Here is a 25,553-nt window from a genome sequence, read left to right as displayed (position 1 = left end):
TCCAACACTAGTATTGAGCCCGAAGGCACCAACACTCGATCCATTAAAGGATCCGAAGGAACCACTAAAAGTGGAACCAACCGAACCACCAAAGGTGGAACCAGTGGACGCCCCGAAGGGGTTGTCCCAAACCCAAGGGACGGTGGATGAAGCGGCTGGGAAGCCAGGAGTTGGCATCATCGAGGGAATCGATGAAGTGTTGACCGGTCCAGTGGTCGCCATGGTGGAGGGAATGGCGGCGGCGGTGGTGGCAGCGGCGGTGTTGGAGTCGGTAGACATCTCCAGCAAAGGTGTTTAATATTTCGAAAGTTTTAGTTCAGTTTAGAAGTCCAAATTCCTTCAAAGGCAAGTTATCTCGTCTTGCGATTGGTGGTTTCTGGGATTACAAAGATAACTACCGGGCGTAATACAACCCAAAAGAAAGGAAAGGAAGAACTGAACTTAAAAATACAACGTATAATCGAAACTACTAAACCAGTGTGATTAGCCGAGTCGAGGAGGCCTCTTCCCGCAAGACGAGATACGCCCCGGTAGTGCTCTTCGGTTTGGCGTGTCGTCCCCAAAGGTAAAACGGCTACGTCTCTATTGATGCAGCACCGCAATCAACAGAGCTCCGGCGAACTGGATGGAGGAGAGGGCAGAGCTTCGACAGAAAAAACTATGCAGGGAGAGGGAGAGAGCTTATGATGCAGAATGCTTTTTGACTGTGGCAGACGTGTGGCAGGAGTGTGCCATCCGTGTGGATTTCTCACGTGGCAACCGTGACTGTGCCTCGCTTGACGACGTGTCAAGCCACTTGGATTGCTGACTCGGCGGTGGTCCAAAGACCACCCAAAGACCAATTGCCAAGATCCAAGATCCAAGATCCAAGTCCAAGTCCAAGTCCAAGTCCAAGTCCAAGATCGAGATCGAGATCGAGATCGAGATCGGGATCGAGATCGGGATCGGGCTCGGGATCGGGATCGGGCTCGGGATCGGGCCCGGGCCCGAGGCCCGAGGCCCGAGGCCCGAGGCCCGCGGCCCGCGCCCGCGACCACGAGCACGAGCACGAGCACGAGCACGTGCACGTGCACGGGCACGGGCACGGGCACGGGCTCGGGCTCGGGCGGGCGGGCGGCGGCGGCGCGCGCGTGTGGGCTCTTTCACCCATCTTGGTCCACTATAATTATTAAGTAACATAAAGTCACTTAATTTATACACATTAAAGATGTGTTAATCCTCCAATGTGGGATAATTAACACTAGTTAATTATTCCCTAAGCTCCATCTCCAAGCTTTAATTAAAAGCTAATTATGCCCAACTTTAATCCACTATTTCTCACTCACCGGAAATCGGATTTGAGAAAGTGAATATACTACATTTACCTACGTAAAATGTAGATCGACGCTATGTCATTTAATTTCACAAAATTAAATGTCTCGTCACATTTATTATTTGGTCAAAATCCATTGACCGGGCATATTTAATCCATGATTTTTTACATATAATTCCCACAAATCAAGCAATTTGAATACTGGGTAGCCGTTTGATCACGTTCTAATTGATAATTTGAATATAATGTAAATGGAATTAATTTAAATTAAAGACACTCATTTATAAGATACTACTCCACTATAATAGAGATATAATTAAACACTGCGCCATAGATATAATTAAATTAAGCTGATATACTTACATAGATATACGCAACAAGCCCACGAATGGACAGATCTATGTAGGGACCTTTTTGTATGTGTCCCAAAAGTGAAGCATTAGCCACCGTTGGATCCGCTACCTTGCATCGATCCTACCCACACATATAATTATCATACACACTTTGCCTGTCACTCTCTTTTGGCAATACTCCTACTAAAAATATTCGCATTATTTAATTTGTTATAATTACAATCCTTTAAAATAATACTCCCTCCGTCCCCAAAGAGTATGAACAATGGGTTCAGCACGGATTTTAATAAATAAGGAGAAAAGTAAGAGAAAGAGAAATGATAGTGGAAATAATGTTAGTGAAGAGTGGGGTCCACACTATTTTAATGATATAAGTTGTTAATGGTAATGATATAAGTTCTAAATAAAATGATGTGTAGGGGTAATATGTTGTTTGAATTTTCCAAAACTAGATAATTTCATACTTTTCAGGGACGGACGAAAAGGAAATAATTCATATTCTTTGGGGACGGAGGGAGTACTACTCGTTCCATTTCTTAGAGATAGAAATTTTTCACTTTTTGGTCAGTTTCCTAAAAATAGAAAAGTTCTATTTTTGAAAATGGAACCCACAATCTACTAACACTATTCCACTACTTTTTCTCTTTCTCTCTCTTACTTTATCTATTTTTATTCTGCTCTCTTACTTTTACCAATTTTGCATTAAAACCGTGTCGTTTCCAAAGTTACTATATCCGTCCATAAAAAATACACTAATTTTACCATTTTGAGGTGTCCACCAAATTTAGACCAATTTATAAAGTTTTAAACAATTACTATTCCTAAACATCATTCTAAATGTGGAACCACAATTCACTAACACTACTTCCACCACATTTTTCTCTATCTCTTTTACTTTATCAATTACTCATTTAAACTCATGCCACTTACAATCTTGTCTATTTTTTATGTACGGATGCATTACTTTTTTAGAAAAGAGAGGTAGGTATTAAATTGATGAAAAACCCTACAACAATAAAAAAAAGTAAAGAATCTACAATAAGCTAAATAATAAGTTTTGCTAAAATAGCATTTTGAAATGGTATACTAATTGACAACGTAGGAAAATAATAAAAATATTAATAATAATAAAAATATAAATGTAAATAAAAATACATGTTATAATGGCCAAGTAGTCAGCTTTTGAATAGGCCATATATTCTTCTCGGGATTGGTGGAAATGACTTCCAATTCTCCTATAAATACTGCTATTCTTCTACTCTTTAACCTACACTTCTCTCTCTCTCTCTCCCTCTCCACTTCTATACATGTATATTCGTGTATATATATGAGAGAGTAGAAACCCTATTTAGGGTTGCAGCACTTTATAGCAATGGCCCTCTTCTTATTCTTCCACAGCTTTCTTGAACTGCAGATCTCTAGATTTGCGTTTGATCATTCAACAATAATCTCTGTAGTTCAATAAAGTTGTGGGAAGATACGATGATGGTCAAATTTAACAACAAATCCTTCTCTATTCATACCTTTCGCTCTTTCTCTCTACCAGAGCAGATCTGGTAAGGCCCTCTTCTATCGATCAACTTCCTATGGTGATAGCAGATGCATTTTTAATTTTTGTATGCTCATTTTGATTTTACATTTACTATTTATTTATTGGGAAATTGAAAGACAAGTTCTAATTGCATAGAATAAACAAACAAAATTATAGTCTTTTCTAAATTTTTTACCCTAATCATGTTTGTTTGATGAGGCTGTCATGACCATGGATCTGATCTAATGCTTCTGCCCACTATTTCGATTAAATGACAAACATATATAATCGGTATGATTTAATTATTCCGTATGATAATAATGTACAACTTGATTCACTAGTATTGAAGCCAGGCTGGAATATAGTATTATGTTAAATGACTTTCTTGATTAATTTCAGTTCCTACTTGTACATATCTTGATTATTACATGGCATCATTTAATTCACAGCATTATGTTTTGTGCAGATTTCTGTTTTTGCAATATTTGTCATATCTGATTCAGTTGCTAAACACTTGAATCTTTGCTTCTTTCGTTTGAAATTTCAAAATGAACATCTTGAGTTGAGTCCATGAATTATTTCTGTTTTAAGTTATTATTCATCTCGTCCGTATTCAATATTTCTTTGTTTTCTATATTATTTCATGATTTATTGTTAAGAATAATCGCTGTACAATTATATTTTCATGGAGTACTTTTTAGATTATTGTACATTTTTTTCCTTTCTCTTGGTGCAGAAATGAGTTTCTTTACCATTGCATTAGAGTGGTGCCTTTGCTTAGGATAGAGAGATGTCTCAGTAGGGTTTAAAAAGATATGGTTTGAAAATTTGATTATCTACCTTTATCCATTTATTTTTGTATTAATCAGAGGCAGCATTTTGATCGATTGAATAATGAATTCTTGTTGTTGGTTTGCTGTCCATTAAGCTAACTAATTACTATTTAATATCATATATTCTATTGTGATTAGTCCCTTAATTTGTTGATCATCAATTTCAAGTGTTCGTGATTAGTTAGCTGGCATTATCCGATGATTCTTTATTTTTTACTAGTAATAATTTCGTAGGAAGTTCATATCTCTTAAGAACAAAATTTTATGGGTAGTGATATTTTGTCTCAATATGTTATTTTCAAATTTTCGAATACTACATATGTAGATGTAGTATGGTCCATCACAACCAAATAATATATAGATATAATTAAATTTGTGGTGGGTATAATTTTTGTGAGGCTTAATTTGGTGAATGATTACAAGTTGGATGGATGAGTAGGTGTGACAATGACTCTGTGCTATCGTTCCAAACACATTGGGACGGAATTATTATAGGTGAATATATGGTATATCAATTGATAGTAATCAATTGATAATAATAATAATAATAATAATAATAATAATAATAATAATAATAATTAATATAGGTGAATATATGGTATATCAATTGATAGTAATCAAAACCAATAATGTAAAGAAGGTTATTTACTCAATATACGAGCCAACTATTTTGGGCCTTGCTCACATGTGTAAACTCGATATTAAATTAGTAGTTATAGGTGAGATAGATGAGCTCGTAGAGCAAACATTTTAGGAGCCTACACAATTTTCCCTTGGTGTATTTATAATTATGAAAACAACATTTCACAGAACAATAATTCACTATTTTATGCAAACAACTAAATAGAAGCACACCTTTATAATTAGATTATTAATCAGAGCTATCACAGCCAAATCTATGTGCGCTATCAAGAATTAAATCCAATTCCAGTTTAAATTTTGTGTTACATTTCCGTCAAAAAGAAATGTGAAACATTTCAAATTCTATTGGGACAGTAAATGCAGTTGACCTTGTTTTCTTGTCACTTTAGTTTGGTTTGTGCTAAATAGTCAATCCGGACCCTTTTGGGAAAGCAGAAAAACATAAAATAAAATTAAAAGTTAAATCTATTGGCCATTTCATGCTCGTGTAATTTAAGCCAATAGATATAATGCTTGAGATCTCGTCTGGATAAATTTGGCAAAAATAAGTGTTCCACTCCACATAATATACTTGCTATTATCTCCAATAATACTATATAACTATTTGAAAATCCAATACATGTTAAAACTGTAGAAGAGATAAATATCACCAAAATATGAGCTTTTACCCATATTTATACATACAAATATGCGAGGATGCTAAAATTGAGTTGTTGTGCCAGCATTATAAAAATAAAGTTCTAAAATTGTGTAAAATTGGCTGGGGGTGCTGAAGCTCCACCCAGCATTATAATACTATATAACTTGGTCCAAGATCAAACCAGGAGAAGAAAAATAATTGCTGCTAGCTTGAAATTAGCAGGTTATTGAAACAAGAAGAAGCATTTTACACTCCATATTTCTAGCCCAATAAATCTTTTTAAATAAAGTAAAAACTGAATATCAAGTGGTCCAACAAATTATTAATCCCTTCAAAAATAAGAGGGAAAATTCGAACAAAAAGAGGCGATTGCGTTCTGCAACACAACTATTATTAGTACTATTTTCTGACCTTTGCAAAATAAAAGCCATACCTATTTGTCTGATCTTCTCAAACTAAGTCACTCATTTTCAACTGAGCCACTGTCTCATTTGCATGAAAATATACACATCCTTAAATATTTGGTAGCCAAATCCAATAGATATTAATCTTGATTGTCTAAACTCATCTCAAAATATTATTAAGAGCTGTCTAAATAATTATGAAATAATTAATTAGTTGCATATTGATTGAAAAGTAATCATAATTTTATTCATTGAATTTTGTGAAGCAAGTATATATACATAAAAGAGGTAGATTGAGAGTATAAAAGAGTCATAATTGTGTAGCTGCAGTGACAGCTGAGAATGCAAGGGAGCATTAACGTCTCCTCTGCATATATAAAACAAATTTACATGAGTTTCAGTGTGTAATGATAAGTGAGTTTTTCACTGTAAGATAAAATGATGGTGACAAAATGAAGCCTTTTGATTATTTCCACAGAAATGGGAGAGGGGGCCAAAAAACAAAAGAGCAAACAAGATCAAGTATATATCAATTATTGGTGACAAAGAGGAAACAAAGAGCTGCAGGGAATCTTCTCTGCCACAATTAAACTCCAGTTTTCACCCATCATCACTAATTTATGTAACATATACTATAAAAAACTTATAAAATCTAGATGTTTCAAATTGAATAGGTATATCATATATCAAAAGTGTATATACCTTTAACAAGAATGTGGAATTGTGGTGGCAGCGGCGGTGGATAGAGAAGTAGCCCATAATCACCATGTTTTCCCACAACTTTCTTGAACTTAAAACCCCAATTCTTGAGAGAAGTGAAGCAATTTGTAGTTCAAGAAAGCTGTGGAAAAGCATGAAGTGGGCTTTGTAATGCTTCTTCAAGACTTCAACTAGCTAGAAATTTATAGAATGGAGGAAGGAAGAGAGTGAGAGTGAGAGTGAGAGTGAGAGAGAGAGGGAAGAAAATGAAAATGGCATGCCCATACATAGTGAGAAGGAAGGACCACTACAACACAAGGTGTGTGTGTGAGAAAGCAGCTTTATAGAGGAAGCAAAGTAGGGTTCACTCACAAACAAACCCAATTTTCTCCACATGTAGTCTGCTTTTACTGTGAGTGCTTGTGGGGTATATATATGCATCAACACTACACTACTTACCTCATCATCATAACTACTTGTAACAACAACTATACATCAATTTTCCACATTTACATCCACATAATGCAAATTAATTAATCACTAATGTCATAAGATATGGATGGTACAATTTTGATTAATTAATAGAATATATATCGTGTCCAATCATATCGTTACACCGTCAACATAAACAAACAATGAGAGACGAAAGAATGAACAACGGTCTGTTAATAGCCACTTGAAGGCGACATGACTCCACTGGCAGCCTCTCATAATTTTTGTGTAATTATTTATCGTACTCACAGATTAAAAGCCATAGATACACTGCATTATTAGCATCCCCGACATTTGATACTCCCTCCGTCCCATATAATTTGTCCCATTTTTTCATTTCGGTCCATCCCACATAATTTGTCGCATTTCACTTTTTATCATTTTTGGAAGTGGACACCATATTCCACTAACTCATTCCTACTCACATTTTATTATAAAACTAATATATAAAAGTGGGACCCGCATTCCACTAACTTTTCCAACTCACTTTTCATTACATTTCTTAAAACTCGTGCCCGACCAAAGTGAGACGAATTATCTAGGACGGAGGGAGTACTATTTAAGAAGTAGCATCCTAGTGGGGACCAATTTCTTGAGCAAAAAATGTTAAATCTCACTGGTTGAGTGAAATTGGCGTAATTAGGATATGAATAGCTGTAATTGTTCCTACATATCACATGTCGTGCTCAATTGCTGGACCAACCTCTTATATATAGAGACTATTTAATATTGGTATTCATTAAATGTGTGTGATTTTATAATAACAAGAATATATATGTAGAAAATGAAATGAGGTGCAACGGCATTATATTTAAAAGGTGGAATTAGAAAGGGCAAAATGATAAAACTATCCCATCCCTCATCACATGCTTGCATGTGGGCATGATATATATGATCTCCCACCAATTTATTTTTGGTTTAAAAGGTATGGGGGGAGTTTATGGACCCCAATATTTGTGGTTTTTTTTCTTGTCATACACATTAATATATTCATATATATACATTCATGTGAGTAACATATGTTATCTCTGCTAATAATATTTGTCGATTGGGAGCTAGCTTTTATACTTGAATATATTCGATATCTTTATGAATAATTTTGAATTGTCCACACGTGCATGAGGAGAGAAATTGGATTTGAAACATAAAATATCTCATCGAATTTCGGTTTTAAATGAAAATTCATTTTTAAATACAATAAACTATGAATATATAAAAGTTAATCAGTTACACGTAATATATAAAGAAATTGTACATTTGCACTTAACACAGCATAGTTGCAATATTATGGTCTTGGGTCGAATCCCAAATATTTGAGCATGATTTCGATTTGTATACCATTTATTGAATATATATATTCGTTTGTGTGGTAATTGGGAGCAGGTGCATCTTGTATATACAGTATTTCGCTATTGATATAAAACAAAGAATTAATTGTTTAATGTCGAATGAAATAAAAGTTTTAATCAATTATATTAAGTGCTGCTCATAAATATACACAGAAGGCCCTAATAATTAACGGCGGCGCCCGTTCGCCGGAGCTGCTTTGACGAAGCATTTGTTGCATAATTGTTACATTAATACTAAAATAATGAATACGTAAGGGTGAAAAAACAAATGAATAAACAAATAATATGTATATTAATATGATATTTAATTGTTCACATTCAATAAAGATAAATATCAGTTGATAAATACATGCATGCTCGATATAAAATTCATAAATAAGATAAATGTAATGTTCCATGTGTTGGAAAAAATAAATAAAAATAACTATAACAATATTTCATATATAAGTGTAAAGGAAGAACTGAAACTATTACTATATATTTTAGGTCACTCCCCCCTTATTACTAATTCATTTCATATATAAGTGGGTTGCCAACTGTTGATTAAATTTAATTGACCTAGTTAGTTATATATTTGAACCGAAACAGAAAAATGACCCTAACAATATATTTGGACTTTAAATTTCAGTTCGATAGATGCTTGGTCTAAATTTAGAAAAAGTTCAATCTCTCTAAGGTTCACCATGAAGGAATTGAGGGATGGTGTTGGCAAATGAAACAAAAATAACTATAAGATGCATATTATGGGCTCCTCACCGAGTTAGTTTGCCTTAGATTTGTGTTTAATTTTTTGTTGCTGCTCACGATGATTTTAATGATGTTAATTTGTTGTTGCTTCCACCTTCTCGGACTTATGCACCTGCCTTTGGCAAGCTCAAATCGAGTGTCACTAATGTGTGTTGCATCAAGTTAATTCATGTCTCAATATTAGACATTACTAAACTAAATTGGCTAATCATTTCCCCTTTTAAATTTTCTAGTTGTTTCCAATTGGAACAATATAAGACGCATTTTTGGTTTGCCTTCGAGGGACTTTTTCTTGCTATAGAAAACTACCACTTACCTCAACCTCAGTCGTCTTCTTAAATCAGCTCAATTGTCAGCTCGTTTTAGGTATAATGATGTCTTGATCTTAGGCATCGCTATGGTAAATTGGCTAAATCTTGTTTGCTTTAAATTCACTAATTGTTTTCCGTTTTCTTGAAGAAATTAAATGATACGATTCCCAGGCAACCACCGCATCAACACAACGCCGAGCTGCGCGACGCCGAGCTGCACGATGCCGAGCTGCGCGACGCCGAAGAGCACAATGCCGAGCTGCATGGCGACGCCGAAAATCTGCATGGCGACGTCGAGAGATCGGAGGGAAGATCAGCGAGAGGCGAGAACGACATGCAGACGTCGGTCGCGACAACAAGGGGAAGAAGAGTTCGGCGCGCGCCTCTCCGATTCGGCGATTACGTCGCGAAGTAGAATTAGGATTCTCTTTTTCCTTTTAGATTTTATTTCCTTTTTATGTCTTTCTTATTTTTGGTAACTTAGTTATTTTAATGAGTCGAGCATATCTATAAGCTCCGTTTCGGGTTTTCTTTGTTGGTTCTTTCCCGAGATGCATTAGGTTTAGAAGTCGAACCAACCCTAGGGTCCTTAGTCTATAAATAGGGCTTTGTTTATCAAGTTACGGATGAATAAGAATTACAATATTTGCCCACAAAATACGTGAGTTTATCTAAACCTAGTTCGCCGCTGCCCGACGGAGAATCCTCCGCGCACAGCCGCTGCTAGAAGACGCCGCCGATCCTGTGTAGGACGCCGGAGTTATCGTTGGATCGCCGCGCAACCCCGCCGCCGATCACGTTGAGGTAATAAGGCCTTAACATCTGGTGCTTTCATCCAGTACTCATGAAAGGTTTCGACAATAACGGCAAGGCCGTTTGGGGGGGGGGACACAACGATTCCTACCCGCCATACAGATTCGGGGGTCGTCCGCCGAGGACGAACCGCCGCGACGGTGGGGGTTTCCACCGACAACATGGGGACGACGGCGAGGGGGAGATTCGCCAACCCGAGGAGTCGCGCAGGGAAGAGACCAACACTACTACCTTGGCTCAGGTTTTGGAGAGGTTGGAACGTTTGGAGAAATTCGATTCAGCGAGGGAAGATCCGGATCGCCGCGGCGGGAATCTTGGAAGTTCTTGGTCACGCGGAGCGGTGAATCCGCCAGAGTATGACGACGAAGACGATTGGGGATTTGATGAGACACGTCGCATGCGCAACGGAGGGACATTTGTTCGGGGTAAAAACCCTAATTGGGGTTTACGCGAGGGGCAACCCGACACGAGGCTGAGACGCGATCAATGGGGTCGCCATGGTCCGGGATGGACGATGCAGGGAACCCCCAACTCGAGGCTGGCGCCCGGAGGGTTCGATCAATCATACGACCGGCCTCCGACATGCTGGGACCCCCCCCAGCGATATCAGGGTACCGTGCCTGGTTTCGACAGACCACCGGGGGTAAAGATGGATCCGCCCAGGTTCGACGGGTCAGACGCGACTAATTGGATCGCAAGAGTCCAATATTATTTCAATCACCTTATGATGCCCGAGGCTCAACGATTACATTACGCGGTGATGCTGTTTGATCAACCTGCAGCTGAATGGGTCTTTAATTACTGCGCGAATAACGAATTCGTCACGTGGAATGAGTTTCTGGGGGACGTTCGCCACCGTTTCGATAGAAAGAGTTTTCAAAATTACTTTGGGTTGTTGGCCAAACTCACGCAAACGGGATCACTTTTGGAGTACCACAATACATTTGAAAAATATTTGAATCGGGTCCATGGAGTCCCGGAATCAGAGTTATTCACTTTGTTCGTAGCTGGCCTCAAACCGGACATTCAGGAGCGCGTGAAGTTGCACAGACCGGAATCATTGGCAGCCGCGATGGCCTTGATTTTGGAGTGGACGGAGGAGATACATGACCGTGGGGCACAGGCAGCCTTTTCAACCGTGCCTCGTCGCGCTTGGCAGAATCGTGATGGACGGGGGCAGTCAAGTACCTCGGCAGCACCGACATCCGCATCGGTCACAACCGCCGTGGGCCAGACCACGGGTTCAGTGGGTCGCAGTGGGGAAAGGCCGCGACCCGGCATGATACGGGTATCCCAAGCGGAAAAGGCGGAGCGAGCTCGTCAGGGTTTGTGTTATTATTGCCCCGAGAAGTGGATTGTAGGGCACGTGTGCAAACAGCGATTGCTATGCTATGCGGAGGAGGACGATGAGAACGACGGTGTTGCGGAGGACCAAGCGGTTGATGAGTCTGTGCCAACAGATATTTCGCATATTCACGCGATGGACGGTGGTCGTCGTTCTCGTCCGATGAAGGTCGTGGGATGCATACAGGACCACGAGGTGTGTGTCTTAATTGACACGGGTAGCGACAGGGATTTTCTACACCCTAAGATTGCGGAATCGTTACACTTACCCCTCTCGCCGATAAGGCCGTTCAAGGTAGTTGTAGGCAACGGGGGGGCCTTACTGTGCACTCACGTGTCCAAACAGACGAAGTTGGAGGTACAAGGGTCGGTGTTCTTGGTGGATTTACATATACTGCCTATTCACGGCCCAGATGTAATTCTAGGAATGGATTGGCTGGAGTCGTTGGGCAAGGTGACCGCAGATTTCGCAGGAAAAACTTTGGAATTCACTCACAAGGAGCGACCTATTACTTTGAAGGGGGTGGTACCACCGCCCCGCAAGATAGACAGAACGTCCTTGGCTGCTTTGATGTCTCCATCGATCGGGTTAGAGGTTTTTGAGATCATGCTCTTGGAACCGGAAACCACTATTACCACACAAGATGTCCGGGAGGATTTTCCTGCTGATCTAACACCACCCATCACGACAGTGTTGGAGACCTTCCGACCGGTGTTCAACATGCCATCCGGGATGCCTCCGTCACGCCCCTATGATCACCGGGTACATTTGTTGCCAGGCACGAAGCCAATCAACGTCAGGCCGTATCGCTATCCCTACTTTCAGAAAAACGAGATAGAGCGGCAGGTCAAAGAGATGCTCGAGCAAGGTATCATCCAGAGAAGCAACAGTCCGTTTTCTTCACCGGTACTCCTTATTCGTAAGAAAGACGGTACCTTCCGCTTCTGCATCGACTATCGTGCGCTGAACACCGCCACAGTGCCGGATCATTTCCCTATCCCGACAGCGGACAAGCTTTTTGATGAATTGGGTAAAGCTCGTGTTTTCACCAAGCTTGACTTGCGATCAGGTTACCATCAGATAAGGATGCATGACGAAGATGTATTTAAGACGGCTTTTCGTACCCATGACGGACATTTCGAATTCTTGGTGATGCCTTTTGGGTTGACGAATGCCCCGTCTACATTCCAGGCGGCAATGAACGCGAGTTTTCAACCTATGCTACGAAAGTTCGTCATTGTCTTTTTCGACGACATACTGGTTTACAGCCCGACTATGGAAGTTCATGAAGAACACTTGTCCGCAGTATTGATGGTTCTGCAGACCAATAGTTTCGTCGTCAAATTATCAAAGTGCTCTTTCTGCAAATCGACCGTGGAATATTTGGGACACTTGATCAGCAATGGATCCCTTAAAGCAGACCCAAATAAAATTAGTGCAATGACGGCTTGGCCGAAACCAAAGAATGTGAGACAGCTTCGCGGGTTTTTGGGATTAACCGGCTATTACCGCCGCTTCATAGCCGGATACGCCTTGATTGCGTCTCCCTTGACGGATCTGTTGAAAAAGGATGCCTTTGTATGGACCCCGGAAGCAGATTCGAGTTTCTTAGACCTGAAAGGAGCAATGACGACAGCCCCCGTACTTCGTCTGCCGGATTTTGATAAGACTTTCTGCGTCGAGACGGATGCCTCGAACACGGGCATTGGGGCAGTGCTACTCCAAGACAATCACCCAATTGCATTCTTCAGTAAGAAACTGGGTCCGCGACGACGGGTCGCGTCCACTTATCACAAGGAATTATATGCCATCGTCGAATCAGTGCAGAAATGGCGTCAGTATCTGTTAGGGAGGGAGTTTGTCATTCGGAGTGATCAGAGGAGCTTGAAAGAATTGCTCCATGCGATAGTGCAAACGCCGGATCAGCAGCTGTATGCGCGCAAACTCATGGGATATAAGTTCCGTATTGAGTACAAGAAGGGGAGCACAAACCGAGCAGCCGACGCGTTGTCCCGCCGCGAGGAAGCCGAGCAGCCTGACCTGCACGAAGACGCGTCCTCGACAGCCGAGGCGAACCTGGACACAGACACGACCTCGGACGCCGACGAGGGCAACGAAGCAGCGCACGCGTGCGCCCTCCTCACAGCAGCGTCCCATCCTATTCCGCACCTTGTGGACTTGCTTCGTCGGGAAACATCTTCGTCCCCGGAGATGCGGGAGATCACGAGGGACATAAAGGAGGGGCGGGCCCTACCGCATTTATCATTGGTGAACGGGCTGGTATACTACAATCGTCGAATATTTGTGAGCTCACGATCATCGGCACGGACGCCTATATTGATCGAATACCACAGCTCGAAATCAGCGGGCCACCCTGGGTTCGAGCGTACGCTGCGTCGCGTGACTGCGGATTTTTACTGGCCGAATATGAAGAAGGAGGTAAAGCAGTTCGTCGAAGCTTGCGTGGTGTGCCAGACGACGAAGTACTCTACCCAGAAGCCTGCAGGGTTGTTACAACCGCTACCAATTCCGTCCCAAGTGTGGGAGGATGTCTCCATGGACTTTATTACGGGTTTGCCGCAATCACGGGGCTACACTGTAGTCATGGTGGCCGTGGACCGTTTGTCTAAATATGCACATTTTGCCCCATTGCCGACGAATTTTGATACGATAAAAGTGGCCAATGTGTTTATTGATACAGTTGTTCGCCATCACGGTTTTCCGAAGACGTTGGTCTCGGACAGGGACTCGGTGTTCTTAAACCAATGTTGGAAGGATTTGATGCGGCTTAGTGGCACGAAATTGAACTTCTCAACGGCTTACCACCCGCAATCGGACGGTCAGACGGAGGTACGGAACAGGGGATTGGAGCAGTATCTGCGAGCATTCACTGCCGATCGTCCATCCAAGTGGTCAAATTTTCTACCTTGGGCGGAGCTGGCTTTGAATTGTTTCCATCATGCGGCCTTGGGAATGTCTCCGTACAAGGCCCTCTATGGCCGGGACCCACCGAGCTTGATTTTTGCGGAACCTTCGAGGTCGACGCCACCGGAGGCGGCGGAATTGATACGCCAACGAGGGGAGTTATTGGTGGAGTTAAGGCGAAATTTGGAACGCGCACAGCAGCGTATGCGCGAATCCGCTAACAAACATCGTCGCCACTTGGAGTTTAAGGTGGGTGACTTGGTCCTATTGAAGCTCCAACCATATAGGCAGCACTCGGTGGCTCGTCCACGGTCGGCCAAGCTAGCTCGTCGCTACTATGGCCCGTTTGAGGTATTAGAGCGTATTGGACCAGTTGCATATCGATTGCGCTTGCCGGAAGGGAGTAGGATCCACAACGTATTTCATGTGAGCCTCCTTCGCGCGTTTGTGGCAGGCAACGACTCGGGAATGGGCATGGACCTGCCGTCTGAATTCTTTGGAGATCGGCCGGTTGTCTATCCGGTCCGGGTGTTGGACAGACGCATGTTATGGCACGATGATCGACCCTTGGAGCATGTGTTGGTTCGTTGGTCCGATGGAACTGAGTCGCCGACGTGGGAACCGCTGGAACTAGTGCAGCGCAAGTTTCCAAATGTGCTCCTTGAGGACAAGGAGGTTGCTATGGAGGGGGGAGTTGATACGATTCCCAGGCAACCACCGCATCAACACAACGCCGAGCTGCGCGACGCCGAGCTGCACGATGCCGAGCTGCGCGACGCCGAAGAGCACAATGCCGAGCTGCATGGCGACGCCGAAAATCTGCATGGCGACGTCGAGAGATCGGAGGGAAGATCAGCGAGAGGCGAGAACGACATGCAGACGTCGGTCGCGACAACAAGGGGAAGAAGAGTTCGGCGCGCGCCTCTCCGATTCGGCGATTACGTCGCGAAGTAGAATTAGGATTCTCTTTTTCCTTTTAGATTTTATTTCCTTTTTATGTCTTTCTTATTTTTGGTAACTTAGTTATTTTAATGAGTCGAGCATATCTATAAGCTCCGTTTCGGGTTTTCTTTGTTGGTTCTTTCCCGAGATGCATTAGGTTTAGAAGTCGAACCAACCCTAGGGTCCTTAGTCTATAAATAGGGCTTTGTTTATCAAGTTACGGATGAATAAGAATTACAATATTTGCCCACAAAATACGTGAGTTTATCTAAACCTAGTTCGCCGCTGCCCGACGGAGAATCCTCCGCGCACAGCCGCTGCTAGAAGACGCCGCCGATCCTGTGTAGGACGCCGGAGTTATCGTTGGATCGCCGCGCAACCCCGCCGCCGATCACGTTGAGGTAATAAGGCCTTAACATTAAACCTCACCACGGATCACTTAATAATTGCAACCATAAAAAAGTTTTTACACAAAATAAAGATTACAACAAATCTATATACAGAGCAAGTACAACGTATGAGGCTCATTTTCTAATGTTGAGCATTTTAACACTCATTGAAAAAAACACTTTATCAATTTATCATTTATTGAAGCATTAAAAGCGTAGTTTTTTATTTTATTTCTATTTTGGGAATGTCTTTTGGCTAGAGAGAAAGCTAAAGGCACTATTTATATATATTGAAACATGAAAACGAAAAAGAGCTCCAACGTCTGAGGATCTCTATTGTAGTTCATGAAGAAAAACGAAAATCAAAGGTGAATCGGGTTAGGGGCTTCGGCCCCCACCAATTAATTTTCTTATTATTCAAAAAGATTTGAAAATTTGTATGCATGTTCTCGAGCAAATCACCTAATTGAATATAAATAAATTTGAATTATCGAAAATTGAAAATCCAGCAACAAATACCATTTTTTTAAACTACATTATTTCTCCCATAGAGTCGTTTATACGATATTGATGAACAATAATTAGGACTCATTTTTAATTTATAAACATAAAATTTGTGTTTCTTAATTAATTACGATACTATATTTGTTCAAAACTTGAGATAGATGGAGGGAATATCATTTATACCTATGTTAGATTTATGAATTTTAATTTTAGTTTTTTATTCACTTTAATTTCATATTATATTCAATCTACAACGAATCCACGTAATGTTTGCTTTCATATACTTATAAAACTAATTATTGAGTTGATGATCAGACCCATAGTGGAATCTCCATATTTTGGTTACATTTATGATGAAAATGGACCCTCTGGAAAAGAGCAAATTAAAGACATAGTGATATTACAAATTACCCTTCAAAAATATAGGACACGAAGTAAACAAAGAAAGAAAAAGCAATGATAAGTTTATAAAGATATATAATTATTATAATAATTGGAGAAATACAACATTTCGTTTGTTGTTTAGCTTAATTATTACTCTCCTTTTTTTCTTTTTTAGGTGTCACTTATCAATGCATTACTATAATAATATTAATGTGACAAACAATATTATCAACAAATTGAAAATGCAAAATAAAAGTTAAAAAGGGACCACAAACTTTATTAGAGATGCCAATCTGTATTAGGGTATGAGTTGCCCACAATTATTAATTTGTACAAAAAGTTATGCTTAAAGCTTCCCATTTTAATCCTTTGTCTACTTCTTCAACAACGCAACAACCTGTTTAAAGCGAAATTCCTCCAACTCCTACTAGCTTATTAAAATTGCTTTTTCTCTGCAACCAATCATACAATGATAATCACACTATAATTCAAATCTATGTCCAATTATTTTTCTAGCTTGCCTACCATTTTATAGTTCATGAATACTGCTTAAGTTTCTTTTACCATATAAACTTAAATTGTTGATTGATTTAGTGTGGTGGTTGGGACAATTGTACTTGTGTTTCAAATGTAAGTTAGGTTTGAGATATACATATACGAGCGCATAATATTTTTCGATCTACAAATATTAGTGGAATTCGAATTTATCATCTTTCAGTTGCGAATTTACTATTTTATCGCGATATGATGACATTAATAAATAATAGGTCATAAATTTGTAAGGCTCATGTATCAGGGATGTGGAATTTGAGTTTCCAATTCTAAATTTGATACTCATGCACTACAAGAAAAAAGAGCTCTAAGGACGCTTTTTTACTAAATACATTACCTACGCTTTAAAAAGTGTCCCCAATTAAGGACGCTTTTAGCTAGCATCGGTGAATTAATTTTTGGGACACTTTTAACACGCGTATCAAATATATTTGAGACGCTTTTACTTGTACTTAGAGACGCTTTAAATAGTGTACACTAAAAAAAACCAAAAATTAGTGACAGAAATATCCGTCAATAAAATCCATATATCCTCTAGGAAGAGCTCCAGGAAGAGATTAATGACAGATTCCTAACAGAATGGCGCTCCAGGAAGAGATTAATGACAGATTCCTAACAGAATGGCGTTGTTGTAAAAAGCTTGTTAGTAAACCTCAAATTTTATTACTGACGAAAAACTCCGTCGCTAACAATAATCCATATTTAAAAAAAACATCAGATTTTATTTTCTAGTTTATAAATTTATTGATCAACAATTATTTTACAGTTTCAGAATCATTCACGGATACAATATATGATTAGGTGAAACACCCCTCGCCCCCACAATAAGTAAATTACAGCTTCAGAAACAATAAATCGAGATTAGAAGGACATTATGCAGCTTCTTCAACTGATAAAATCTCTACCTTCTCTCTCCAGTCCTTCCAATTATCATTGAGCAAAGCTTGTGCATCTGAAAATCAGATATCCATCTACACAAACCTCAATTATCATATATTTAATTTATCTAAGCTCAACTATGTATGAAGACGAGCACTAACCTTGCTCCATGGGCTGCGCACACGCCGAGTTGGCCACATATATTATCTGGTTGCAACTGTAGACATACCAAACCATGGTTCAGTGAGAGCAACATCAGAAATTGGGAACAAATGTAGAGCATCAAAAACAAGAAAAGTTACCTCTTTCAAGACAATATCCATAATAGATGAGCCATATTTTTAAACCACAAACTTGCATTCTTGATTTACCACTCCAGATACTTCTATGGCATGGTTGATCATGGCTATCTCAGTCTACAACATATGATCCATTAACATAAATCTACTAACATCTTTAAATAGGCTTAGCCAAACACCATACTAGTCTGATTACTAAAGCATAGCAAATATCGTTGGGCCGGCTATAAGAGAAGTCCCAGAATCCGGAAACGATGAACATCCTTAGGTGCAATAGTCTACAAAATGCATACAACAGGTACCTCAAATTTTTTTTATCAAATCTATAAAAAGTGGTGAAAAATGTGGTGTGACATACCACTACTCTGTTTACCACCGATGAGAACATCACCCATATCAAACTGCAAAATATCCCATCCACAAATTCAGAAATCAGCCAAAACAATCCTCAATTTTTACATGTAATTTTCAAGATTAGCTATACATGATGATATGCTCTATAATTTACCTCTTCGGTCATGGACAGAAACATCTGACTTGAGGTCATCTGCTTACACAATTATTGTGCAATTTTAGATTGCCTACAGCCCTACACGAATATTGAGAAACATCAGCAAAAAATCTTGTGAGTAGCCATGTTTCGTACATTAATAAGAATATGCATCAGTGAGCAGATTAGAACTTATGGATGTACCTGCAATGTCCTAAAAAAGAGAGAGATTCAAGAAAAAAATTGATGCATTTAAATTTATAACAGGGGATTTCATGAAGATAAATGATGAACCTTATAAATGTGAAAAGTAAGAAAAGAGTTATTCATGAATGAAATTCTTAAACAAAGTGGTTTCGTAACATGCCTCTGCACTGTAGTTGAAGACAACAAATTTCAAATTGTTCAATAGTGACTGAGAAATCAACATGAATCCAATTTCACCAGTCAAATAACTCAATTCTCAGAAATCGAACGACAATCAAAAGGTACTATTCGAAAGTTCTCAAATGTAGCTCTTGAAATGGTATGTTTCCCAAGCAAGAGTTGTTAATGAGTTAAAACCTAATTTGTCAAAAGTATCCATCGAGTAATTTGAAAGAAATACACATACAAAATCCTGAAACGTTATTTATCGAGGTACCATAAATGTCAAACATAAGTATTTCTTACTAATTCCAGAAATTTAATGGAATGATGGATTCAGAAATAATAATGTAACAGAGTAGAGAATACGAGTACCTTATTAGCTACAGTTTTTGTGTTCATTTGAAGGGATTAGGCTATGCAATTGGAAAAGATTGAATAAACATAAAAAATGAAATAAAATTGGCTTACTAAATATCCGAGGGAGGTCCAGGAGGTGGAGCTCCTAGTGCCATACTATGCACGATGAAATTCTGAAACCAGCAACCGATCAAAATGACGTGACAAAATCGATATAATATATAAATATGCACGACTAGGTATATTATATAACTATTCATTTACAAATTCACATACCTTGTATTTATGCTATAGCTTTGCAAAAATCATTTCTTCTTTGATTCAGCTGCTGAATACAACTGATTCTTTTAAATTTTCAGATCCTGAAATTTCCCTAAAAGAAATCAGAGTTAGCAAACAAAATGCCTCCAAGTTGTGTTTTTACTAATACATACAGAAACATAAACCTTCAAGCTTTCTGCAAACTATTCTGCATGAAGCTTTCTTCTCATTGGTAGTTTTTGCTATTACATACAGAAACAGAAATAAATAGGAAATACCTTCAAGCTTCCTGCAAACTACTCTGCATGAAGATTTCAAAAAAACAAGTTATAAGATACTATAAATTAGTACTATGAAATCATATAAACTTTGTGAGAAACAGACAGTATCATTATTTGGATTTCAAGGCATATTACATCCATTTTAATCAACAAAACTAAAAAAAGGTAGTCAAAGCAATATAGTAGTGCTGATACCATAAAATATCTAGATTTGGAATTGAGTTACGGTCTTAATTTCTCTCAACTCCACAACTTGAATAATATCAAATATAGATAATTGGAATTACAAATAGTTATGAAGTTGGATATCTTCACATACTACACACAATATGCACACTACACACATTGCTCCCTCTCACACACACAGTACATGCGCTACATACACTATATATACTACACACCAATTGCAGTGAGTGTGTACATAATTTCTTTAAATTTATTTTCATGTTAATTACTCCCTCCGTCTTATAGAAATATGTCATATTTCCCTTTTCGTCCGTCCCATACAAATAGTCACATATCTATTTATTGTAATCTTTTTGTCCTTCTTTTTTACTTTTTCATTGATGGGCACAACATCCACTACACAATTTCAACTATTTTTTCACATTCTCTCTTACTTTACCAATTATACATTAAAACTCGTGCCAATCCAAATAGCCTATTTCTATGGGACGGAGGGAGTATATCATTTTTACATAACAAATTAAGGATTTGGAATTGAATTATAATTCAATTTCTTCATATTTCGATTCCGTAAAACTTTAATTCCAATTCAATTTCAATTCTACGGGCCTAATGGACTCTAATATTATTCTTATAAGATATCATTATTGTCAATACAACTGATAAAAAGAAAGTCATTATGATTTTTTAGTGAATGAGAATAAATTATTAAACTAGGAGTAGTTAATTTCTCTATTTTTTTACTAGTATTGTGTTTATATTATTACTGTAGCTTGAAAATTAAATTAAATTATATACATCGAAATACATGAACTCTTCCTTTTGCTATAAAGGTATAAAGAAAGAATGAGTAGCAATTTTCTCCTCATCATACGAAAATACGACATATTTATAGCAAGAATATTCGTCGTTGATTAATGATAATAACTCCAATTTCCAAAGTTTAATAAACTCCAACCCAAAATTCTGGAATGCGTATTACATCATAGGCCCAAAGACCCATATGATTAATAAATGGGCCTTTTAGTTTGGCTAATGGGTTATACTATCATATTTTGGCATTCTCATACGGCCCGTTTATGCTCTTGGGAAGAAACTATTTATTCTGCTTTAAAATTTTATTAATGGGTACTTCTATTCATGAATCATGATTTAATAAATTCTATCACGAAGCTTTTTGTGTTTTACTTCAATTAGTATAAAATAGATATAGATTTTTATTAGTTTTTTAAACCATAGTTGATAATTAATCCCTATAAAGTTTTTTTATTGCAATAATAATCTCTAGAAAGTTAGGAATGCAACTAAGTTGCAATATTTTGGTTACTTAAATTTATTAATTTCAATACGAATTAGATTATATTTGAGACTATGTATGAACCTAGCTATTTACTGCTAAACGTGAGATAAATTGAAGTATATCCCTTTAACTTGATTTGATTAAAATAAAAGTAAACTTGAGTCACTTGAACCAATTAAATAGTTGCAGTGCCTTAAACATCGGCTAGGTTCAAGCATTACTAGTAACTTGTAAATACGAAAGTTAACTTCACATTAGGTTTCAAATAAATTTAACCTTAGTCCTAAAGCTTGAGAGAAACATAAATAGTAGCCTTTTTTTTGCTTAGATTGCGCTGAATTAAAATTTAATGCTTAAGGGTAAGAATTAGTTGATAATTAAATTGATCATGTGGTTAATAATCAGTCTGCAAATATGAGAACAATTATAGTTAACTCTATGTACAGCATAGTCCATTACAGCGACTTTAAAGCAACTTAATTACAGGTTCGATGAGCCAAATTTCCAGGATTTTTTTCAATCGTATTTTTAATTAAAATAATGGAATGGTCCACTTTGCCATTAGAGATTGGTGTCTCAGTTTTCCCTTGTATACGATTTAGTAGATGTATGCAATTTATAAATATATGGGGCTCACATCATACTAATATTTTATGTAATACACATTCTAAGAAATTTGCCATTTAAATATGAAGTAGTATATATATGGTGTCAAAAAGAAAATGAAGTAGTATATGAGTGGTTATGAGCTGAGCTGAACTATCTTTTAAATAAGTGGTTGTAGATAGGCTGACTAAACATAACCTCAAAATTCATTTAGTCGAAGACTTGAGACTTGAGACCGGGGAATTGTTTCTTAAATGCCCAACTAATCAAAATATAAATTTTGAGCATGCAAATCATATAAGTTTTTGTCAATTTTTAGTGTCATGCAAAAAAAAAAACACCAATGTATGAGCAGCGACAGCGGCGCACCTCCGATGGACCCTAACCCGCCGATGTATGAGGATGAGAGTTCCGGCACACCGATGTCCTCCCGGCGTCCCATTGGCGTCAAGGCTGGCAAGAACAAGGGCAAGGCGAAGGCAACATCCTCACAGGCCGCGGCCCCGAACCCGACCTCGACCCCAATCGTGACCCCGACCCCGACCCTGGCCCCGACTTCGGCTGCGGGACATGCCTATGCGGAGTTGGTGGCGGCCGCCAACCGGAGGACGTTGTTGGACACGCACCACGCCCTCATGCAGTGCGAGGACCCGAGCAAAGCCGAATACCTCAAGTGGATGATCGATGATCTGTGCCGCAACCTGGGAATGAAGGATTAGTAATGTAGTGTTTGCCTTTAATCGTAGTGTTTTTATTTCTAATTCTTGTAATTTTTTTAATTAGTAATGTAAGATTTGCCTTTAATCGTAGTATTTTTTGATAATTTTGCATGACATATTTGAAGACATAAAAAATTAATTAATAAAATAGTAGCGAAACCTATAAGGTGTCCCACTGCAGGTGGAAGGGTAAGAGGATAGAATGATTATGTGGCGGAGCATAGGATCCCCATTGTGGATGCCCTTAGCCGTGGATCGCACGCCACTAAGTGAGAGCCAAAGTGATAAATGAGTTTGGGCTTTTTTGGTTCTAATTTCGATGTATAGGCAACTTAGTACTCCCTCCGTCCCAATAAATATGTAACATTTGGTTTCCGGCACATGATTTTATGCAGGGTTGTTTTGTGAGTTAATGAAGAGAGAGTAAAGTAAGAGAGAAGAAAAAGTAGAGATGGTGTTGTTTTCATTTTAGGAAATGTTTCATTTTTATTGGGACATCCCAAAAAGGAAAACGTTTCATTTCTAATGAGACAGAGGGAGTATAATATAATGGGAAAAAGAAACAAATTAATTTTGTGATATATTCTTTTAGGCAGACTCAACATCAAGGACAAGCTGTTCAGATTTGGGTTCATCGGGATTGAAGATGATCTATGCATTTTTAGAAAAAGTGGTCAAAGGCTATTTATCTTATGATTTTCAAGTGGAGGTGTTGTTGTAGTGTTGGCTATTTCTTCTACAAATGTTGGAATTTATCATTTTGTTTGCCTAATGACCTAGTCTTATGATTTCTCAATTGGATGAACATATGTTTTTCAAGTTGATAAAAAGCCATGGAACTCCCTCTCGATCCTGTGTGATTGGGTGGTCTATCTAGTAGTTTAAGAACAAAATTATGTTTCAAAATATGAATCCACATGAAGAGTTTGAAAAACACTATTATTTGGAGATTAAGTTCGTGGAACAAAATGTGGTGTCCAAAGTTTCCTTGTGTGTTGATGCAAATGTATGAGGGACTTATCAAGATTAGAAGGTTGTTGCATGAATAATAAGCAATGGTGTAAGGCTTCAATGAAAGAGCACTGATGAGTGACATTGCTCTTGTTTTGGTTGCTGGTTTGTGTTTTTGTTCCTCTGTGGATTTTTGTTTATCCAAAAGAAAAAGCAAATGCTATGCAAGTTTTTGTTTTGGGAAACAAAACAAATTACTATTACAAATTAAATAAGTAGAGCGAAAGCGAGTCTCATTAAATCACCCCTTCCACCAACACTAATCAACTCTTTATTTTTCTTTTTTTTTACAGTTACGACAGTTTCACGCGGTTTGTGGGATCAACAAATGTTTCATCATATTTATTCCCCCTTTCAATCTTTTCCACTCCAACCCCCCATTATCTCTCTCTCTCTCTCTAAATTTGTGTTTGTTGCTAAAGAAAACAACAACAAACAAACACAAATGATTGCAGTGGTGCTCTACTCTCTGCTCTTCATCTTCGGCCTCCTCTACACCCTCCTCTCTCCATGGCTCAATTCACTCAAAGATCCCACCAAGCCCCCCGCTGCTCCTCCTGCGCCGCCGATCGGAGGGCTGAGGGGCGTGTTCGCGACGTTCGACAAGAACAAGGACGGATTCATCACGAAGCAGGAGCTGAGGGAGTCTCTCCACAATATGGGGATTTTGGCGGGAGAGAAGGATGTGGAGGATATGGTGGACAAGGTGGATTTCAACGGCGACGGCCTCATTGATTTCGACGAGTTCTGCAAGCTCTACGAGACCATGGAGGGAGGCGGAGAATCAGCAGCGGCGGCGGCAGATGGGGATGGGGATTTGAGAGATGCGTTTGATGTGTTTGATGGGAACAAAGATGGGCGGATCACGGTGGAGGAATTGGGGATGGTTTTGTCTTCCTTGGGATTCAGTGAGGGGAGCAAGATTGAGGACTGCAAGGAGATGATCAGAAAGGTGGATGTTGATGGAGATGGGATGGTTGATTTTGAGGAGTTTAAGAAGATGATGACACACGGCCTTGGAAGCCTTATTGCAGTTTCTTGAAGGAGTTTTTACAGATTTCAATTCATGTTTTACTCCTTTTACACTGCTACTACTGATTTTCCATCAATATACTAGTATCTAACTCTTCATCATCATCTTCTGTCAAAGTTAATTAGTGACACTCTTGAATCTTGATTAGTGTGTTTTGGATTATTAATTGGATGTACAGATGGCTTAACATGTGGGGTTTGAGAGATCATCCTCTGGCTCTGTTAGATCTGCAGTTTGTGTCTGATATATATTACTGTAGTGTAGTAAGTGTAGTACAGTTGGACACACACAAGATTTGATAGTATATTATTAATGAAAGAGGATACATATGTTTTCTTTGCTAATAGTTATTGAGATATGTTAATTTGTTATGGAATCGAAGGGTTGAGATTGGTGAAGAGATGAGATTATCAAGATTTGATCTATGCATGCTATGGTGTGCTAATAAGTTGCAATAACCAAGGTACTATTACTCACTCTTATTTAATTAATGTCAGCACTCAACACGCACGCGCAGTAATAAATGTGGCTAGCTAGTTATAAATAAAATTGATTGGATAATCTCGATTTAAAAATGGCTAAAGTCTCATTTTGG

At 38.7% G+C, this 25,553-nt stretch overlaps 1 protein-coding gene and 3 long non-coding RNA genes across 5 annotated transcripts; 2 read left to right on the top strand and 2 right to left on the bottom strand.

Moving 5' to 3' along the window:
- The first annotated feature begins 2,888 nt into the window (after window positions 1-2,888).
- Window positions 2,889-4,417, top strand: LOC121748710. Its single transcript, XR_006039512.1, has 2 exons — window positions 2,889-3,221; window positions 3,933-4,417. It is a non-coding gene; the product is annotated as an uncharacterized LOC121748710 (long non-coding RNA).
- Window positions 4,418-5,940: 1,523 nt separating this feature from the next.
- Window positions 5,941-6,709, bottom strand: LOC121748711. Its single transcript, XR_006039513.1, has 2 exons — window positions 6,418-6,709; window positions 5,941-6,082 (listed from the first exon to the last, which is right to left on the bottom strand). It is a non-coding gene; the product is annotated as an uncharacterized LOC121748711 (long non-coding RNA).
- Window positions 6,710-17,922: 11,213 nt separating this feature from the next.
- Window positions 17,923-18,936, bottom strand: LOC121748712. Of its 2 annotated transcripts, XR_006039515.1 has the most exons (5): window positions 18,854-18,930; window positions 18,704-18,746; window positions 18,349-18,623; window positions 18,208-18,263; window positions 17,923-18,119 (listed from the first exon to the last, which is right to left on the bottom strand). It is a non-coding gene; the product is annotated as an uncharacterized LOC121748712 (long non-coding RNA). The 2 variants fall into 2 exon arrangements; XR_006039514.1 differs by having other exon boundaries at window positions 18,349-18,746; window positions 18,854-18,936.
- Window positions 18,937-24,276: 5,340 nt separating this feature from the next.
- LOC121748692 (calmodulin-like protein 3) lies at window positions 24,277-25,302 on the top strand. Its single transcript, XM_042143182.1, has one exon. It carries the CDS (start codon window positions 24,371-24,373, stop codon window positions 24,965-24,967), a length of 597 nt encoding a protein of 198 aa, XP_041999116.1. The 5' UTR covers window positions 24,277-24,370; the 3' UTR covers window positions 24,968-25,302.
- The last annotated feature ends 251 nt before the right edge of the window (window positions 25,303-25,553 follow it).

The sequence above is a fragment of the Salvia splendens genome, chromosome 9, assembly GCF_004379255.2.
Source record: "Salvia splendens isolate huo1 chromosome 9, SspV2, whole genome shotgun sequence".
Lineage (NCBI taxonomy): Eukaryota > Viridiplantae > Streptophyta > Magnoliopsida > Lamiales > Lamiaceae > Salvia > Salvia splendens.
The sequence above is the reverse complement of the archived record's forward strand: the minus strand, read 5'-3'. Positions and strand labels throughout refer to the sequence as shown.

Excerpts from the sequence above, each read along its gene's own strand:
- LOC121748692 (XM_042143182.1), top strand. The coding sequence starts at position 24,371 with ATGATTGCAGTGGTGCTCTACTCTCTGCTCTTCATCTTCGGCCTCCTC.